The sequence below is a fragment of the Lepidochelys olivacea genome (assembly GCF_965140295.1).
Source record: "Lepidochelys olivacea isolate rLepOli2 genome assembly, chromosome: 3".
NCBI lineage: Eukaryota > Metazoa > Chordata > Testudines > Cheloniidae > Lepidochelys > Lepidochelys olivacea.
This window is the reverse complement of record NC_140413.1, coordinates 37,716,031-37,735,661: the sequence shown is the minus strand read 5'-3', so window position 1 is coordinate 37,735,661 and position 19,631 is coordinate 37,716,031. Positions and strand designations below refer to the sequence as shown.

Below are 19,631 nucleotides of genomic sequence, written 5' to 3'. Positions count from 1 at the left end.
TTTATTATTTAAGGTTCAGTGTGTAAGAATATAGGCCCAGATTTTTAAATATATATAGGCTTTGCTGCGCTCTGTGTTGCAATACCTAAGTCAGTGGTCTCCAACCTTTTTATGCTAAAGATCACTTTTTGAATTTAAGATCAACCCAGGATCTACCCTGCCCCTTCCCCGAGGCAAAGCCCCCTCACTCCATTCCCCCCTCCCTCTGTTGCTCGCTCTCCCCCACCCTCACTCACTTTCACCAGATTGGGGTAGAGGGTTGGGGTGTGGAGGGGGTGCAGGCTCTGGGCTGGGGCTGAGGGGTTCAGAGTGTGGGAGGGGGCTCCAGGCTGAGCCTGGGACAGGAGGTTGGGGTACAGGAGTGAGGGGTGCAAGCACTGGGAGGGAGTTTGGGTGCAGGCGTAATATGGTCACACTGCACCTAGTCTCATAGAATCCACTGGACACTTCATGAGTTTTACTTTTTATTAGTGTCATTTGTGGTTTATAGATCCAAAATCCTTCAGGGATTGTCACAAATCAGTGTAACATTCTCAACTGCTGGGTGTGGATTGGCTGAGCCTGGGGTAGGGGGTTGGGGTGCAGGAGAGGGTGAGGGGTGTGGGGAGAGTTTGGGTGCAGGAGGAGGCTCTGAACAGGGGCAGAGTGTTGGGGTGTGGGAGGGGGGAGGGCTCTGGGCTCTGGGAGAGAGTTTGGGTGCAGGAGGGGGCTGTGAACTGGGGCAGGGGGTTGGGGTCCAGGATGGGGTGCGCGATGCAGCCTCCGGCTGGGAGGTGCTTACCACAGGTGGCTCCTGGTTGACAGCGCAGCAGGGGTCAGGCAGGCTGCCTGCCTGCCCTGGCCCCACACCGCTCCTGGAAGTGGCTGGCTGCTGGCACATCTCTGTGCCCCCTAAACGGGAGTGGGGCAGTTGGTCTCCACGTGCTTCCCGCTCCCGCAAGTGCTGCCTGCTCAGGGAACTGGTCAATTGGAACTGGCCAATGGAAGCTGCAGGGATGGTGCTGGGGACTGGGACAGTGCGTGGAGCCCTTCAGCAAACTTCCACTGGATTTTAAAGTAATTTTAAATACCTGTTTTTAACAGATTTAAAAGCCTGAAAAAAACTACTAAAAACCCAAACATACCCAGTAGTGTTCAAAACTTGGTAGGGGTTTATTTGGTAACCTTCCCATCGAATGTGGTTTTAGCACATCTGGCTATATAACAAACATTTATGAGACATACAGAGACAGGTGCTCTGGCTGCTTTGAAAAATTAAATAAAGTTGAATCATTTCTTTCTTCTCTAGCTAAAATATGTGCATAAATTGTTATGGAGAAAATGAGCCTTATTGTACAGTTCTATGAATGTATTTCCATTTTTGCTAAGCCCAACAAATGTGCATGGAATAGAAGCATAAAAAAGCATATAGACATAAATGATTGTCATTCTCTGTTATGTGTTATTAAGTTAGAGACTTGATCGGCCTATTAATGAGAAATGATTTAAGAGGAATTTCAAGTGATTGCTGCAGACAGAATAATGAATTTTGGTGATAATGAATGTGGAGCTGTGAGTTTGAGTTTTACATGCATTTTTCAATATATTCAGATTGCCATAGTAAACTAAATGTAAAACATGCATTATTTTAATGTGAAGGTTGCACAATTAAGCATGCAAAGAAACAAAAAATGTAAGAATTAAATCTAAAAGCAAAACCTAAACCCTGTCCTCTTTGGCATTTGTATTGTAATAGTCTTTAATTATGTAATTGCATACTATTTCTAATATAATATATATGTTATTTGTCACCTAAATAGACATACATATCTCAGATAAGCTGCCATCACCCAATATATTTACAGACAACCTCCAAATGCATACATGCCCGAGGAAGAATTAACTCAAAACTTGGCTTTTGAGCACATAACCATGCAATATTAACATTGCAATCATGTGTTTTTTTGCATTTAATTTCCCAATCAAAATAATGAATATCTCCAATTGTCTAAAATAACAGGCATTCAGCAACAAAAAAAATCAGATCCATTAATAAAGTTTACATGTCCACTTAATAGGCACCATTCAAGCCAAGAGCTAAGATGTATTTACAAACCAGTGCGTGCATATGCCCTTAATGCATGACTAGGGAATTTAGCCATTAATTTTAATGGGAGATGTGTGGCTAAATTCTCCATTCAGTTTTCAAAAACTCAACCTGACTGTAAAAAGGCTTAATCTGACAAACACTTAAACATGTGAGTAATCCGATTGAGCAGTCTATACATAAAGATATCTAACTGCCTTCATCTCTCTCATCCTGTAAAGTACAGCCTATGATCAGATGCATGCTGTTGCTTGTCATGCTAAAAGGCAGTCACGTTTGTTTTTGTATAATATTGTTTGTATTTCACCAATTCTCACATTGTAATCCTTCCTCAGTTGAAATAATAATGGATTGTTTAATATTTTAACATAGTTAAGCACTTATCTATCACCTTCTGATTTTCAGGTTCCCCTGGACCATCCAGTGATCATAGCAGTGGAGCTTCCTCACCTCTCTTTGACAGTGGTTTACATTTGAATGGAAACTCAACTAACACAGTAAGCAAATTGAGTCCAGTTAGTCTGATCATAATCTTTGTTACCACTACCTTCGCAAACCTAATTTCAAATGGTGAATCAAAATGAATCTCTTGTCATTTTCTTCTAAATTATTTAGTTGTCTAGGATATTATCATAAGGCCATTGGCTAACTTCTAAAAGTTGGAAACAATACTTTTTCAAGTGAACTTTCACATGCTTTATTGAATTTCATAGAAATACAGAAGCCAAGATATTCCTGCCATGCCAGGAGGTATTTCAAGATTTAATTAGTTAGAAACCAATTTACATGCTAGGAATGAGAACATGAAAAAGAAAAAAGGAAGGTGGGCGGGGGGGGAGGGAGGGAATAAGAACACTGTATTAACAATATGTCTAAGTTGAACCAAAATGAATGCCAGCTATTTTACAGTTCTACAGCATGTAATTTAGAAATGGGCAGATGTAACACCATGCAATGGTCTGTTGGATCTGCTGTTTGGAGACTTTTTCAAGGCAGGTGATTATTCACCAAAGCTATGGCATGTATGATAGTTTTAGCAGATAGCACTGTTGCTTCTTTAATATGAAGTTTGTGGGTACGCAAAAAAAGACAAAAGACACAAGCAGCCTCTACATCGTCACCCGCACCCTTCTTTTGCTGACTTGTCACAATCCTAATCTTTACACTTGGGTGCCAGCTTTCCCAAAGAGGATGGGAAGGGGAGGAGCAGTGGTGCGGCCATAGCCGTGATAACCTGTTACTTCACCCAACAGAGTGAGGCTAGTGTAGAAACAAGGAAAACACATATTGTACCCAGTAAAAGGGTGCGATAGGAAACTTCTAGCCATGCTTCCCCAGCACTCCCAGAGGCATTGTGCATCAGTCCAGCTCATTGTCTCCAGGAGCTCCGACTGGGATAATGCACATCTGCAGACACTCTCACTGTGGGTCACAGTCTTGCTGTAATAGGTCTGTTGATGCAAAATGCATCAAATTCACGTTTCTTCGCCATATCATCAAGGCTCATCACGCTTATGTATTTTTGATTCACAGTGTCAGTCCCCTCATCCCTTCAGCCCAGGCAGTGTTGTCTGTCTCTACTGCCTGCTTGTCTGCTGCTTTCAGAAACATCATTGTACGTTCTCCCATAGCATCTTCCCTTGATGATGCCCATTCCCAAACTGACCCATAAGGCTAATACTCACTCCACCACTAGGACTTGGTGTCAGATGACAATTTGATTAAAAAAGTAGAGCAATATAAAATTAACATGAAACATATGACATGGATTAAAAGCTGGCTAAAACTGATAGGTCTCAAATTGTAGCTAGATGGGGGAATTATCACCAAGTGGGTATGTTTCTAGTTGGGTTCACAGGGATTGGTTATTGGCCCTTCACTGTTTAACTTTTTTATCAATGACCTAGAAGAAAACCTAAAATCATCAATTATAGTTTTCAGACAACACAAAGATTGGGGAAGTGGTAATTAATGAAGAGGACAGGTCACTGATACAGAGCAGCCTGCATCTCTTGGTAATCTGGGAGCAAGCAAATATGTTTTAATATGGCTAAATGTAAATGTATATGTCTAGGAACAAAGAGTGTAAGCCAGAGTTACAGAACGGGGGACTTTATTCTGGGAAGCAATGACTCTGGACAAGATTGCAGGGTTGTGTTGGTTAATTAGCTGCATGTAAACTCCCAGTGTGACGCTCTGGCCAAAAGGGCCTTCAATGCAATCCTTGGATGCATAGAAAGGGGAATCTTAGTAGGAGTAAAGAGGTTATTGTACCTCTGTCTTTGGCACTGCTTGAATATTATGTTCAGTTCTGGTGTCCATAATTCAAGAAATATTGATAAATTGGAGAGGCTTGAGAGAGGAGCCATAAGAATGATCATAGAAAGACACAGAACCATAGGGTTAAAAGGGACTGTGAGGGTCATCTAGTCTAACCCCATGATAAAGATGATTAGAAAACATGCCATACAGTGATAGACTTAAAAAGTTTAATCTATTTAGCTTAACAAAGAGAAGTTTAAGCGGTGACTTATTTAATACCTATAAGTACCTAAACAGGGAACAAATCTTTGATAATGGGCTCTTCAATCTAGCAGAAACAAGTATAACATGATCCAATGGCTGTAAATTGAAGCTAGACCAGTGGTTCTCAAACTTGTTCCGCTGCTTGTGCAGGGAAAGCCCCTGCTGGGCCGGGCCAGTTTGTTTACTTGCCGCGTCCGCAGGTTCGGCCAATTGCGGCTCCCACTGGCTGCGGTTCGCTGCTCCAGGCCAATGGGAGCTGCTGGAAGCGGTGGCCAGTATGTCCCTTGGCCTGCGCCGCTTCCAGCAGCTCCCATTGGCTGCAATTGGCCGAACCTGTGGACGTGGCAGGTAAACAAACCGGCTCAGCCCGGCAGGGGCTTTTCCAGCACAAGCGGCAGAACAAGTTTGGGAACCACTAAGCTAGACACATTCAGACTGGAAATACATTTTTAATGGTGAGAGTAATTAACCATTGGAACAATTTACTAAGTGTAGTAGATTTTCCATCGCTAACAATTTTTAAACCAAGACAGGATGTTTTTTCTAAAAGATATGCTTTAGGAATTATGCGCTAGGAATTATTTTTGGAAACAAAAAAGACAGTTTACCATCTAACTATAAGGCTACAGACAATAGGTATACACAGACCAGGGAGTACAGGGAAACAATGAGACAGTACTGGTCAGCATGATAGGCAGTGGTCTCAGCACACCAGCTGGCTTATCATTGTAAAGTATTTTATAGGTATCATAGTCCTTGAGAGTTTTAAGGAGGGTTTAAAGAAACAGAATGGAGAAACTTTGCAGATGTTACAAAGAGCTCCTCCCATGGGAGAAAGCACGAAAATGCTGCTTTGAAATAATTATTGTTGGATTTCTATTATTCAAGCTCACATCTAATTTAAGATAGGGTTTAACAGTAAGAAGAAGAAAGATGAGGAAGAGAAAGAAAAGAATAATGAAAAGATGAATCAACAGGGCCAGATATGTAGACAACTCTTTGAGGCAGGGACCATTTATGTTTCTACAATGCCTAACAAAATGAGGACCTGTTCCTGATGGCGGCTATGGGCTAAATAATATTAGATACTAGAAAACTATTGCTAAGGTCTCTTTCAGATACGTGGTACCTCTCCAGATTCTAGACATCTGTAGGCTACTTCCTTCATCCTCCATCTGGGATGGGTGGTTTTTATGCTATGGTTCCCAGATAACATAGTGATGAGCTCCAGTATAAATGACCAGATAGAAAGTCTAGTGCATGGCTGAGGACTAAGTACGTTGGATACTATTTTGCTATATGATTTGCCTTTTTACTGTGCTTTTTGGGAATACTCCCTCCTTTTGGGTGATTACTATGAGATGTATTACTGGTCTTGGGTACCACGTATGCTGATTTTTAGTTATTGTATAAAATTAAAAATAAATGATTGGAGTTATATGGCCCCATAATAAAGAAATCAGAGTTTATGTTGCTGAGATTGAATTCTGAAGATTGTGGGCAAAGCTCAAAATCTTGTAGGGAGAGAGAGAAAGAAAAGAGGGGTGAATATCTAGAAACAGTTTAGCTTTTAAATATCCTTGGACCAGATCCTTCTGAAGTTTTACAGTCTCACAAGAGGAGCCAAGTATGTACACAAGAAACTATGGAAAAAAGATAAAGCAGAGCAAAGTACTTCATGGTATATACCTGGCCCAATAGAAAAGTCATGACATCCTTTCATAGGAAAAAGTTTGAAAAGGTTGCCCATTACTCCATGAAAAAGCAAATGAAAAGGCAAGATTTCAAATGTTCTGAAAAGAAAGTGGTCTTAGCTTCTGAGGTGGCCCACTGAAAGCATAGAAGCAGAGATACTTTATCAAAGTAACCTGTGATCAAAACAGGCCAGCAAAGAGATCATGAAAATGTCAGTTGCAAATCAAAGGTTTTTCTATTTTTTTAATAAATGTCATCATTTACACAGTAAAAAAAAAACAAAACAAAACCAGGACTATTGTTTTTCATGAATTGCTCACTTCTAAAAGTGGCCCAATTTGCTGTCATACTTTGTGATGATTCTCAAAACCCTTTAATGGAACTCCTGGACAGAGGAGATCAGACTGAGCCCAGGCATGCTTGTTATTTTTCTTATTATATTGCAGTAGTATTTAAAGGCCCTGTCTAAGATCAGTTCCCTATTGTGCTTGGCACTATACGAACATACAGATAGTCAGAGAGAACTCCTGCCCCAAAAAGCATGCAATCTAAAAAGACAGAGATTGGAGAGGGGAATTATTATGTCCCTTTTACAAATCTGTCTGTCTATCTTGGGTACTTATATGACGCCCTTCACCATAGTTTCTGATTGCCATCCAGTCTAGTGCCTTACCTGCAAGACCATGCTTTCGAGTGTGCTCACATCAGAAATACACATGCTTGTCAATAAACTGTTTCCTTAGCAATGAGTCCGATTAAATAAAAATATCCACATACTCACCGGAACTATGTGAAAGAAAGAGAAAAGTACCTTTCAGAACTGTTTGTGCCTTTGTTTTACACCTTTTGCACGGTGCTTAGATTCTGTGATGAATGATAGGCTGCTTGGTAATGATTATAGATCTGTGTCTCCCAATATAGTTGGGGTGGTGTGTTAGACTATCAGAGGGAAACAGAGAAGCTCCTATGCACTCCCAACACACTCACACGTTGATACAGTCACAAGAACAGTGAATACAAGCCATTAGTCTGAATAGCTTGTTCCATTGTTGGGTAGTTAGACCATCAAAGGGGTATTCCTCTACATGGACTTGCTGGTCCACTAGGAAAACTAGTTTGATGCAAAAGCATGAATTAATATCTTGGCCCTGTAAAAAGGACACCATTGGGCAATATGGTAGTTGATCCCAGACAAATGGTGAGGGTGGGGACTTTCAGAAAACTCAGATTCCTGTGTCCATGCTGGGTCCCAAGAGCCCATTTTTTTTGCTTCCTAAAAGAATGTAACTTGGTTCTGTTCTGTTCTCTTGAAGAGGGAATCCTGTGTAATTTAGCTTGTGGAGAAGCATAAAATGAGATGAGATTAAATATGCTGTGCGTTGCTTTAAAGTCCTCTTTTTTTCTCTAATGCTTTATTCCAACTGTCACATAAAAATACTTTGTTTTAAGAAGGCTTTTGATCACTATACCACAGTTCACAGGTTTACAAAAGGAGGAAATGCAGGAGGCCAAAACTCAGTTAGGCCTGAAGGGTGATCAGCGCTTGGTACACATAGGATACTGTAATTAGCTCCCAGTGGAAGAATTGCATGATTCTACCCCAAGACAGTTAAGAGCAAGAGACCTAAGACCTGAGTTAGGTGCTCTTGGAGACATTAATAAAGGGGCAGAGGTGCAGCTAGCCCTGCAACCATGACAGATACTATAGTGGCAGGTGCTTTAGAAATGTGCTTTAGAAACTATATATTGTAGAGATAGGATAGAAGTGGGATATCCTACTCACTGGTCTGGCTACTTGCAGCCTAAACATTCCCCAGCTAACCCACCTATCTAGATTCCTGGGTGGGTTATCTGGGGAATTTTTAGGTTGCAAGTAGCCAGACCAGTGAGTAGGATATCCCACTTCTATCCTTTCTCTACAATATATAGTTCTGTTTTTGAACATGTAGATATTGACTGTCATTTCGAACTGAACAGACCATTTTTTCTCTTATTGTCTAGTGAACTCTGAAGTTTGAGTTTATCCTGAATATCTGTTTCCTGCAGCTTTTTTCTTTTAATTTTCCTGTGATGTTTCAAGATTTCAGATGAGTGTCCTGGCTATGAAAGTAACACACCTAGTGATATCTGGTAGAATCAACCTCCACTCCACATCTGAAAATCTAGGATTCCATCATCAGGATGAAAACATATGGCTATGAGCTGGATGAATCCTTGTTATAAGTTGAGTTAAAACCCCCATTGAGGTTGATAAGTGTGAATTCAGCCTTCAAATAACATAGTTGAGGCCTTTTGCTTACAGTTAAGATAAAATGGTGTGTGTGAACATGCCCAGGAGCTTTTGGCTGAGTATTGTTTTGCATAGAGAAATAGAGGGGTGTGTGTGTGTGTGTAAAAAGCTAGAATGGAGCTTTTGGATCTGATGTTGGCTAAAGAGCTTTTGGGTTTATAAGCTAAAAAACTGCTCCTTTGCTCAGGGTAATGTACAGGACATCGTACATTACTTGTAAATAAACAAGATTGCAGAAAATACCAGACTTCCTCAATCTCTACTTCCAGCTGGAACATCCTCAGGGCCCTGAACTTTGACTAGCTACTTGGAATGAAAAGGGGCAACACTATTAAGAGTGTATTTCTTGAATCTCTAGTTGATTTCCAATTCATGCTCTTTCATTTAGAAATGTATGAGCATAAAATGTGACAAATACTAAGTATAGCTACCTTGTTTAGGTACTGGTTATGCTCATTACAGTAGTCATCAATATCTCAGTCTTCCATTGGGAATGCTGAGGAGAAAAGGGACAAGTCACAATAGATGAGCACTGTCAGGCACATTTCAATATTTCAGATGACAGCGGCTGCTTCAGCAGTCACAGTTTAAGTGCACTAGGTGTCAAAAGACAAAAAACAGCACTGTGTTGGTTCCCTTTTTCTGTTTTAATGAAATATGAGAGAGGAGAGGAGTCATCTTCTGTATTTTCCTTAGAAAAGCAAAGCACTCTTTTTTAATACTGCTGTGGTAAGGTTGCATTTCTGAGAAAATCACATATGAGAAGTAGGAAAAAACCTATAAAATGACCTTTTCCATTCTTCTACCAGGGTAGATTTCTTCCCTTCACTGTATTTTTAAGTTCTTTATGCAATCTGTTTAAATAACTCAAGTAATGGAGATTTCACTACTGCCTTTGAAAATATTTTATATTCTAGTTATTCTCAGTGTTAGGAAATGTTTTTTATAATGAGTAAAACAGCATATAGAATCTCTATGTTGGGATCTAATTAACTGTGAATTAATGTGAGTTTTACTGTTGACTTTAGTGGGAGCAGATCTAAGCCAATGCTTGGCATGTTTGAAAGTCCTAACCCACTAGTATTTTAATATCTGGCTCACCGTTGCCACTTTTAATACTTCAACCAACCTTGTTTGTGCTCATTTTATTAATTTAGGCCTGATTGAGCAGGTGAGTAATCCCATCTCTATTCTGCAAAGAAATTAAGTGCTCACTTATGTTCCACTGAACTTAAAGTTAAGTACATGTGTCATAAATATAAAGGGAAGGGTAAACCCCTTTGAAATCCCTCCTGGCCAGGGGAAAGCTCCTCTCACCTGTAAAGGGTTAAGAAGCTAAAGGTAACCTCGCTGGCACCTGACCAAAATGACCAATGAGGAGACAAGATACTTTCAAAAGCTGGGAGGAGGGAGAGAAACAAAGGGTCTGTGTCTGTCTGTAGTCTTCTTTGTCGGGGATAGACCAGGAATGGTGTCTTAGAACTTTTAGTAAGTAATCTAGCTAGGTATGTGTTAGATTATGATTTCTTTAAATGGCTGAGAAAAGGATTGTGCTGAATAGAATAACTATTTCTGTCTGTGTATCTTTTTTGTAACTTAAGGTTTTGCCTAGAGGGGTTCTCTATGTTTTTGAATCTAATTACCCTGTAAGATATCTACCATCCTGATTTTACAGAGGGGATTTCTTTATTTCTATTTACTTCTATTTTTTATTAAAAGTCTTCTTGTAAAAAACTGAATGCTTTTTCATTGTTCTCAGATCCAAGGGTTTGGGTCTGTGGTCACCTATGCAAATTGGTGAGGCTTTTTATCCAACATTTCCCAGGAAAGGGGGGGTGCAAGTGTTGGGAGGATTGTTCATTGTTCTTAAGATCCAAGGGTCTGGGTCTGTAGTCACCTAGGCAAATTGGTGAGGCTTTTTACCAAACCTTGTCCAGGAAGTGGGGTGCAAGGTTTTGGGAAGTATTTTGGGGGGAAGGACGCGTCCAAACAGCTCTTCCCCAGTAACCAATATTAGTTTGGTGGTGGTAGCGGCCAGTCCAAGGACAACGGGTGCAATATTTTGTACCTTGGGGAAGTTTTGACCTAAGCTGGTAAAGATAAGCTTAGGAGGTTTTTTCATGCAGGTCCCCACATCTGTACCCTAGAGTTCAGAGTGGGGGAGGAACCTTGACAACATGTGTGTTTTGTTGAATCAGGGCCTTCGATAACAACCTTCTGAAAGTGTAAATAATACTGCAGAGATAAAAGAAACAAAAAATGTTTAACAAGTGCAACCTGAATGAACATTAACTAGCATTTACTGATCTTGGACGTCTAATTCCAGCCAGAGCAATATTCACTGAAAAATTGAAGATAATATAATGATTCATGATCAGGATGGGAGGCTTCAGTTTTAGAAATAAGAGATGGCTCAACCCCATATTATATTTCATCTGAAAAAAAAAAAAAAGATCAAGAGGGATCAGATAAACTACCTGCTCTGGACAGTAGTATCCAATAAGGGCACCTGCTCTGAGTTAGAAGTGAAGGCCAACAGCTGATCTAGAGGAGGGAAAATTATTCCCCAAACTGTGGTGAAGGTGGAAGAGCTACAACCTCAGAACGATCTGCTATGTGCAAAAGGGTTTCTAAGAAGGGGGTTGGTGTCCCCAAACAAAATCACTACTCTACATCTCCTTTGTCCCAAGGAGATACAGCGAGCCAGTGGGTGTTCAATGAAATATGGTCCACATTTTAGGCCAAACTCTGTAATGCCTGTATCATCTGCAGATTTCCCCCCTGAAATGTACTAACCCTAAATAAAGTCATCACCAGGTTTCACTAGTCCAACAGTTGAAATGATACAACATTGCAGATGCTGGAATAGCCAGTGTGAGACTCATGAATAAAGGTCAACGTTTTGTGGTGAATTCAAGTCTACTGTATTCTGGAGGAACCAGGCATATAAACAGGATAGGACTCATCCTCTAACTACTTTTTAATAAATCACTCAAAACGTCCAACCCTATGTCTGATTGACTGTTATAAACCAGAGGCATTGCAATGGGCTTCTGTCCATCACTGTAGTCTGCACCCCCACTGATGAAGCTACAGATGCTATTAAAGATGAATTCTATCAGCAACTGGCAGCAATGATGCAATCTATTCCGCTGCATATGCAATTTATTATACTTGGAGACATGATGTTGTACCTAGTCATCCCAGAAATCTCTTCAGAGCTATACTCAGGCCATTTTGCTCCAGAGCAATAAATGACAACTCTAAGATTACTGTCCCTTTGTGCTTATCACAACATTACCATTACTGGCAGTTTGTTCGGGTGTTTAGATATCTATCAGGAAACGTCGATATCCAACAATGGCCAGATGAGGAATGAGCTGGACCCTGAATCAGTCCAGAATTGTAGTATAGCAATGTAATACTAGGACTACAGAGGTGCAGAAGCCCCGGCAAACACTAGTCATCATCTTCTTGTGGCTAAAATGGCATTTGCTGCTTGATTTCAACTAAGTTTGAGGCACAACATGTATATAAAAATTCAGCACTTGCTAACACGTCACAGTGAAAAACAAATTTGATGCACCACATACTCTTCTGGTTGATATAGAATTAGCCTAAATGGCCATAAGAACAGGCATTTCAGAAGCCATAGATGCCATCCCATAACCTACAAGCAATGCCCCTGGCTGTGCAATTGAGATATTTCAAATTTTGCAAAAGAAATCTGAAGCCAGACAGTGCTATGATGACACTGAACATAAACATTTACAAAGTATTTTTAAGTGAGATCAAAAGTGGATCATAAAGCTTATTCTGAGAACTTGACAAAAGAGGCAGAAGTGGGAATTAGATCTAATAAATTCCAAACTGTATGCAAAACTATTCAATCACTTTGACCCAAAACTGGACTTTGCATCAGGTCTATGCTCATAAACAAGAAAAAGTTCTGCAAAGGTAAAAAGAATATTATGAGTCTGCACTTAACCATCCTGAAGCAACTCCATGTTCAGATCTGGATGCATTAGCAGTAGATCATAGAATCGTAAGACTGGAAAGGCCCTTGAGAAGTCTTCCAGTCCAGTCCTCTGCACTCAAGGCAGGACTAAGTATTATCTAGACCAGTGTTTCCCAAATTTGGGATGCCGCTTGTGCTGGGAAAGCCCCTGGTGGGCCCAGCCAGTTTGTTTACCTGCCGCGTCCACAGGTTCGGCCGATTGCGGTTCCCACTGGCCGCGGTTTGCTGTGCCCAGCCAAAGGGGGCTGCGGGAAATGGCGCAGGCTGAGGGACGTACTGGCTGCTGCTTCCCGCAGCCCCCATTGGCCGGGCACAGCAAACCACGGCCAGTGGGAGCTGTGATTGGCCGAACCTGCGGACGCTGCAGGTAAACAAACCTGGGCCAGGGGCTTTCCCTGAACAAGCGGCGTCCCAAGTTTGGGAAACACTGATCTAGACCATCCCTGAGAGGAGTTTGTTAAAATTAGGTTAGACAATCTGCAATGATGGAGATTCTACAACCTTCCTAGGTAATTTATTCCAGGGCTTAACCACTCTGAAAGGAAGATTTTCTAATGTCCAACCTAAACTGCCCTTGCTGCAATTTCAGCCCATTGCTTCTTGTCCTGCTTTCAGAGTTTAAAGAGAACAATTTTTCCCTCCTCCTTGTAACAACCTTTTATGTACTAGAAAACTGTTATAATTTACTTCCCTCCCCTGCAGTTTTCTCTTTTCTAGATTAAACAAACCCAATTTTTCAACCTTCCCTCATAGGTCAGGTTTTCTAGACCTTTAATCATTTTTGTTGCTCTTCCCTGGGCTTTCTCAAATTATTTCACATCTTTCCTGAAATGTGGCACCCAGAACTGGATACAATACTCCAGTTGAGGCCTAACTAGCATGGAGTACAGAGGAAGAATTACTTATTGTGTCTTGCTTAAAACACTCCTGTTAATGCAGCCCAGAATGATGTCTGTAACAGTAAGAGTGTTACACTGTTGACTCATTTAGCTTGTGATCCACTATCACCCCCAGATCCCTTTCCTCAGTACTCCTTCCTAGGCAGTCATTTCCCATTTTGTATGTTTGCAACTGATTGTATAGCTGCATCTAGTTGGAAGAGGTTCACTCTGCCATAAAGAAACTGTGAAGCAGGCATGCTACTAGAGCCAACAGCATAACACCTGAACTTCTTCAAAAGAGCCATGAGTGTAGTATTTTTCTGGGCCTGGACAACTGGGAAGGTACCGGCAGAGTGGAAGGAAGGGACCATTATCTCACCCTATAAGTGGAAAGGCCCATGCACTGGATATGGTAGCTAAAGACCAATAACTCTGCTTCCTGCCCTTAGAGAAGTCCTCACATATGTCCTACTCACCTGACTCCAGCCTCTCCTTGTGAAACACCATCCCCCAGGACAATCGGATTTCACTGCTGAGCAATCTACACTGGACACTATACTTGCTCTCTCATTTATGTTAGGTCTTGTCTACATTACCCACTGGATTGACGAGCAGCGATCGATCCAGTGGGGGTCAATTTATCACATCTAGACTAGATGCGATAAATTGACTGCCGAACCCTCTTCTGTCGACTCTGGTACTCCACCGGAGCGAGAGGTGCAGGCAGAGTCGACAGGGGAACATCAGCTGTCAACTTATCACAGTGAAGACACCACGGTGAGTAGATCTAAGTACATCGACTTCAGCTACATTATTCATGTAGCTGAAGTTGCGTAACTTAGATCGATCCCCCCGCTCCAAGTGTAGACCAGGCCTCAGATCCATCATGAATTTAACTAGATAGGTCTAATGACAGCATTACAAGTTATTGTTAGAGCTGCATTGTGGAAGGCCATACAAGAGTCATCCGTGTTCCTAACATCCTCCTGAGGCTAATTCTAGATCTACATAATAATTCAGGGGACGCATAGGTCTGAGAGATTTTACACTAGATCTGGGGTAAAGCAGGAATGTGTCTTGGCCCCAGCCCTGTGCACAGTGAATAAGCTCTTTGAACATGTTTCAGCAAATATCGGTATAACTATGGGGTCTTCTTCTTTTACCAACCTGGATTATGCAAATAATGTTGACCTCTTTGGTCAGGAAACAAACAGTTTCAAAGATGCCCTAGAGAGCTTCCAGCACAAAGCAGCTGCCCTTGGGCTAAGGGTTTTATTGGGCAAAAACAAAAATCCAGAAGTTGGTGCAACACATCTGTGCTTCCAGACAAACTGTGTAGGTAGTAGATAACTTCATCTATCTGGGCAGTAAATTGTCATCGAAAGGGCACAGTCAGCCAAATATCCTAAAGAGAATTATTTTAGCAGCCTTAATCATGAAGGACCTAGCATAGGTTCTGGAGCCAAAAGAAGATGGAACTATATATGTTAGGTTCCCTCGACACCTCTTCCACAAAAACTTAATTTGACTCCAAACTCATCACTCAGGTTCCTTTATTTGGCACATTAGTAAAGCTATACTGAGTTGATCAGACTCAAATGCAGATGATGGATGCAGTGTACATCACAGATACAAAGTCATGCAACAAAACATTTTCTTATATATATTTCTACCAACACTAGTTCCTAACTATACACTTCATGGACGAGCTGGTTACTTTACAGGAACCAATCCCTGTATAGCATACTCTGTCCATGTGCTATTCATGCATAATCTAACCTTTACCTTATCTTATATTTAGGCTTGTTTAATAATACCAGGATGTTCCTGCTGCTCTTAGCTAGCCATCCTGATTCCAGCATACTGCTTGTTATGACAATATAATCTTCCATTCAGCTTTCTACTCAAGGCACTAAGAAATGAGGCAAGTTACTTATGTCAAGCCAAGCCTACAATATACAAAAGGACAGATTTATAAAATCTGCATACTTACAATGCTCTCATATGGATCTGAAACTCGAACGTTGCTTAAACAAGACATCCAACATGGGAGAATTCTATATTTGACATAATCTGACAAAAAAGAGGAACGGATCAAAGAATTAAAAATGAACAGTAACTTAGGTACAAATGATCATGACTTGATCACATTTATAATATGCAAACAGAATAAAGTCTCATCCAGTTTTATATATACTGGGTGCTTTATAAGGGCTAATTTTACAAAGCTGTCCTCTGCTCTCTACACTAGCTTCCCATAGAACACTGAACCAAGTTCAAGATCTCATAGAATAGAACTTTATTGAGGCCCAGTCTGTCACTATGGAATGAACTCCCCCATCAACCAAGGACCGTCACAAACTTCACCACTTCCTTTTCTTTGACCTTTCCTTTTTTTGGCCTTGCCTTTCTAACAAACACATACCTGTGTTGTGTGTGTGTGTGTGTGTGTGTGTGTGTGTGTGTGTGTACACATGGTGCTATGTGCAAATGTGCTATATGTTTTTTTAAAAAAATTTTCACAAAACAAAATACTCTACTGCACAGACTTCTTCCCCTGGGATGAGGATTAGCAAACAAATAACATGTGACAGTAGATACTCATATTGCTTAAAGCACTACTGGAAAGCACTCGGATACTATGTTGATGAGTGTTGTAGAAGAACCTGTATAGAATTTGAGTAAGACTTGCGTTGCTACTTTTTTTCTACTTTCTTCCTAGGGGAACATGCAATGTAAATATTGTATTGGCCTGAAAAATGGAGGAAAGTTTCAGTAGTCAGATGGGGTATATCATCAGAATTAAGTATTAAACTCCCCCAAATATATATTATGTATATTTTACCATAGCAGAAGGGACATATCAGGTCAAAATGGCCTCATAATTGGAATTTGGTAAAACTAAGCTTTAACTAAACCTAAGAACAAATTAAACAGTTCCATTTTTTAAAATTCCTTTACAAACAGGTTAAAAATAAAATTTCTGTAGTGCTTGCAAACACACATTGGCATTGTGCTACTACAGAAAAACTGGAAAGTGAAATTAAATACAAACAAATATGAAACACACGACTCTATTATTATTCTATCTGAGAGAAATGCAAAATGTAATCTAACAGCATAAACAGTGAAAAGTAAATAAGATTTTTGAGTCTTTCAGTTTAAGTTATCCAAGGTGGGGGTTTTTAATCTATAATTTGTAACTTGTCCCTTCATAAATAATTTTCATCATGTAAAATTATTTAGTTCCATATAGTTATAAAATATACATATACACTAGTTCATCAATGCAAGTCAGGAACAGTTACAATCAGGTATTATTGAACAAGGTCATCATTTCAATGCATTCTAGCAAAAAACACTCCAACAGTTCATTTTAGCACTAAATTGTGAGGGATATCTGAGAGAAATTGAGTTGAGCATTCAGTTAAAGATATTCTCAGTGAGATGTCTTCTTTTACAAGAATTATTTCACAAGTACATTTTGCAAGGTTAACTATACATGTTTAATGGTAAAATAATTACATATATGATATGCACTTTTCCCCCTTAAAAATATTGTTTTTATGTTTCTGATGTAAATCAGTTCAGCAGAACTTCAGCCAATACAAGGCTTGATCTTATAGCTCATAGCAAGGCAAAACTCCCATGGACTTATGTTATAATATGTGGAAAAATCACAAAAAACACTTAGGACTCAATTCAAGAAAGCAAATTTGTTCTTAAGAACATGCATATAGCTAAGCAAGAATGTAAGTGCTTTCATAAATAAGGAGGGACATAAGAACAGGCTTAAGTGCTTTTTTTAAAATTCAAGGTCTTAAGGAATGCATCAGAAGAATTAACTCAGATTGACTTCCATGAGAGTGGTGGCTAATTAAGTATGGTAGATTTGGATTCCAAATTCCAAACAAATTAAAAAACAGCCAAACAACAACAACAACAAAATAAAATGCCTTCTGAGTCTCTCATGAACACTGATAAATAATTTGCATAGTATCTTTTAAAAATGAAAAATATACTAATTAGTGCTGCATACCCAGTCCCAGCTGCTCCCTTTGCTCGGCACAAGAACTATCCAGAAAATGGAAATTCCTTCCCACAAAAGAAAATTGAGTTTTTGAAAAAATTGTTCAACTCAAATAGAAATGAAATGTCAGAAACACAACATTTTTCATGAGCAGGGTTTCCAAGAAAAATTCCATTTCAGGAGAACCTACATGGAATTTTTTTGCTTCCCAGCTGTTCCCCTGAATGAAATTGACTTGAGAAGCTGTGAAATTGTCAAGTGAGGGAGGCCGAGAGCCAGGGAGGTGGAGAATCATCATCAGCATCCCCCCTGGAAAGCTTTGGTCAATTTTACTAGACCTTTCCTGTCCAGGTGCTGATGAGACAGCGAACCCACCTGCTCAGCCTTTCCCGCATCTCTGGGGCCAGAGCAGAAAGCCCAGGTATTCAGGTCCTAAAACTGGAGGGTAAGCTGAAAGTCTGAGTGCCCAGGATCTCTGCCTCTCCAACCCCAATGCTGGCGGTGAGACAGGGAGGCAGATTCAGGTAGCTGAGCCTCAGAAGCCTTCCAGGAAAGCATTTGTCAATTTATTGAAGGAAAAACATTTTTTTGGCAAGGCTGAAATTTTCTGACAAAATATTTGATGAGCTCCACTATAAATACTCTACCTCCCTTCACAATTACTTACCCCTGTCAGTGGACCAATTTTTCTAAAGGATTTCAATCTGGTTTATAAATTCATTAAATTGCAAAAAGATTTAGAAAGTTTTGAAAATCTGGCCCATAATTTCCAAAAAAATAGAACTTTTAAAGATAAGTTAGTGGGGGTTACATGCTGCTTCTATTAAGTCAATGTCAAAAATCCCATTGACTTTACTGGGGACAGATTGAAAGCAGAATGTTCAAAGATAAAAGTGCACCCTGTCCCCCTACAACAAATCTCTTTAGCTTCATTGGACACTGAAATAATTTAATTTAGAAGATTCAAAGTGGAGGAAATGATTCTATCTTTGTAGATTTCTTTCTTCTCAGCTAGTTTATTTAACAAGACATCCTTTATGAATCAAGCCAAATAGGCCCTGAAAGTTACTGTGCATTTAAGATAACAAAAAGTCACCATGCACTTAACATACCAGAGATTCATTTTAACATGTCATCCATACTCTTAGAATTAGCAGAATCTGGACTCCCTACTGTTCTCACATTCTTGACTTGCAGACTGTTTTCAAAAGATTTTATATTACCATTTTTCCCTTTATTTTATTTAATGGTCTTTCTGACTATGTTCTTATGACCTTCTGAAGTTAGTTGGAGCAATGCAGTTTTACCATTCATGTCAGATAGCTCCAAACTAAGGAAATATTTTATTGATCACAAGAAACAGTATCTTGAAGAGAGTCAAAGATGTCTTTTGAGCATTTCAGTGCTATTTATGGTCAGCATTGAAAGTTTATAGTAATTGAGACATTTAGAGAATTCCAGGAAAGAAGGACCCGAGTCTGTACAATTACCTGTTTTGGGGAAGTCAACTTAGATGGAGAAGTTAGCTGGATTTCTCTGGCTTTCCAGCTGTTTCCAAAGAATAACTCCTCATGAAATTATTTCAGTCAGATAATAAATTTAATATAACATTAAATGTTAGTGGGGAGGGATAGCTCAGTGGTTTGAACATTGGCCTGCTAAACCCAGGGTTGTGAGTTCAATCTTTGAGGGGGCCATTTAGGGATCTGGGGAAAAATTGGGGATTGGTCCTGATTTGAGCAGGGGGTTGGACTAGATGATCTCCTGAGGTCCCTTCCAACCCTGATATTCTATGATTTAACCCATAAATTACAAGGTAATTTAGTACTAAACAGAACAATGTGGGATGAATTTATTAAATTTATTTTTAAAAATTTTGACACCTGGATTCTGGCACTGGACAGGTGGCAGAAGGCTTGGAAATGTCCTATTGAGGAGGTAAGAAGATGACAAGGAACCATGTTCTTGATGAAGTGAGCTGTAGCTCATGGAAAGCTCATGCTCAAATAAATTGGTTAGTCTCTAAGGTGCCACAAGTACTCCATTTCTTTTTGCGAATACAGACTAACACGGCTGTTACTCTGAAACCTGTCTTTAGTATTAGT

The 19,631-nt window shown here is 40.0% G+C and overlaps 1 protein-coding gene across 1 annotated transcript in view; it reads left to right on the top strand.

Annotated features, from left to right (window-relative positions):
* The window catches only part of SNTG2 (syntrophin gamma 2), a gene marked incomplete at its 3' end in the record, with an annotated part of 518,636 nt that overhangs the window by 330,306 nt on the left and 168,699 nt on the right, over positions 1–19,631 (top strand). Inside the window, exon 8 of the mRNA XM_084623596.1 lies at positions 2,492–2,583. Within this exon, the coding sequence (XP_084479722.1) occupies positions 2,492–2,583 (92 nt within the window). The remainder of the gene's footprint in view (positions 1–2,491; positions 2,584–19,631) is intronic.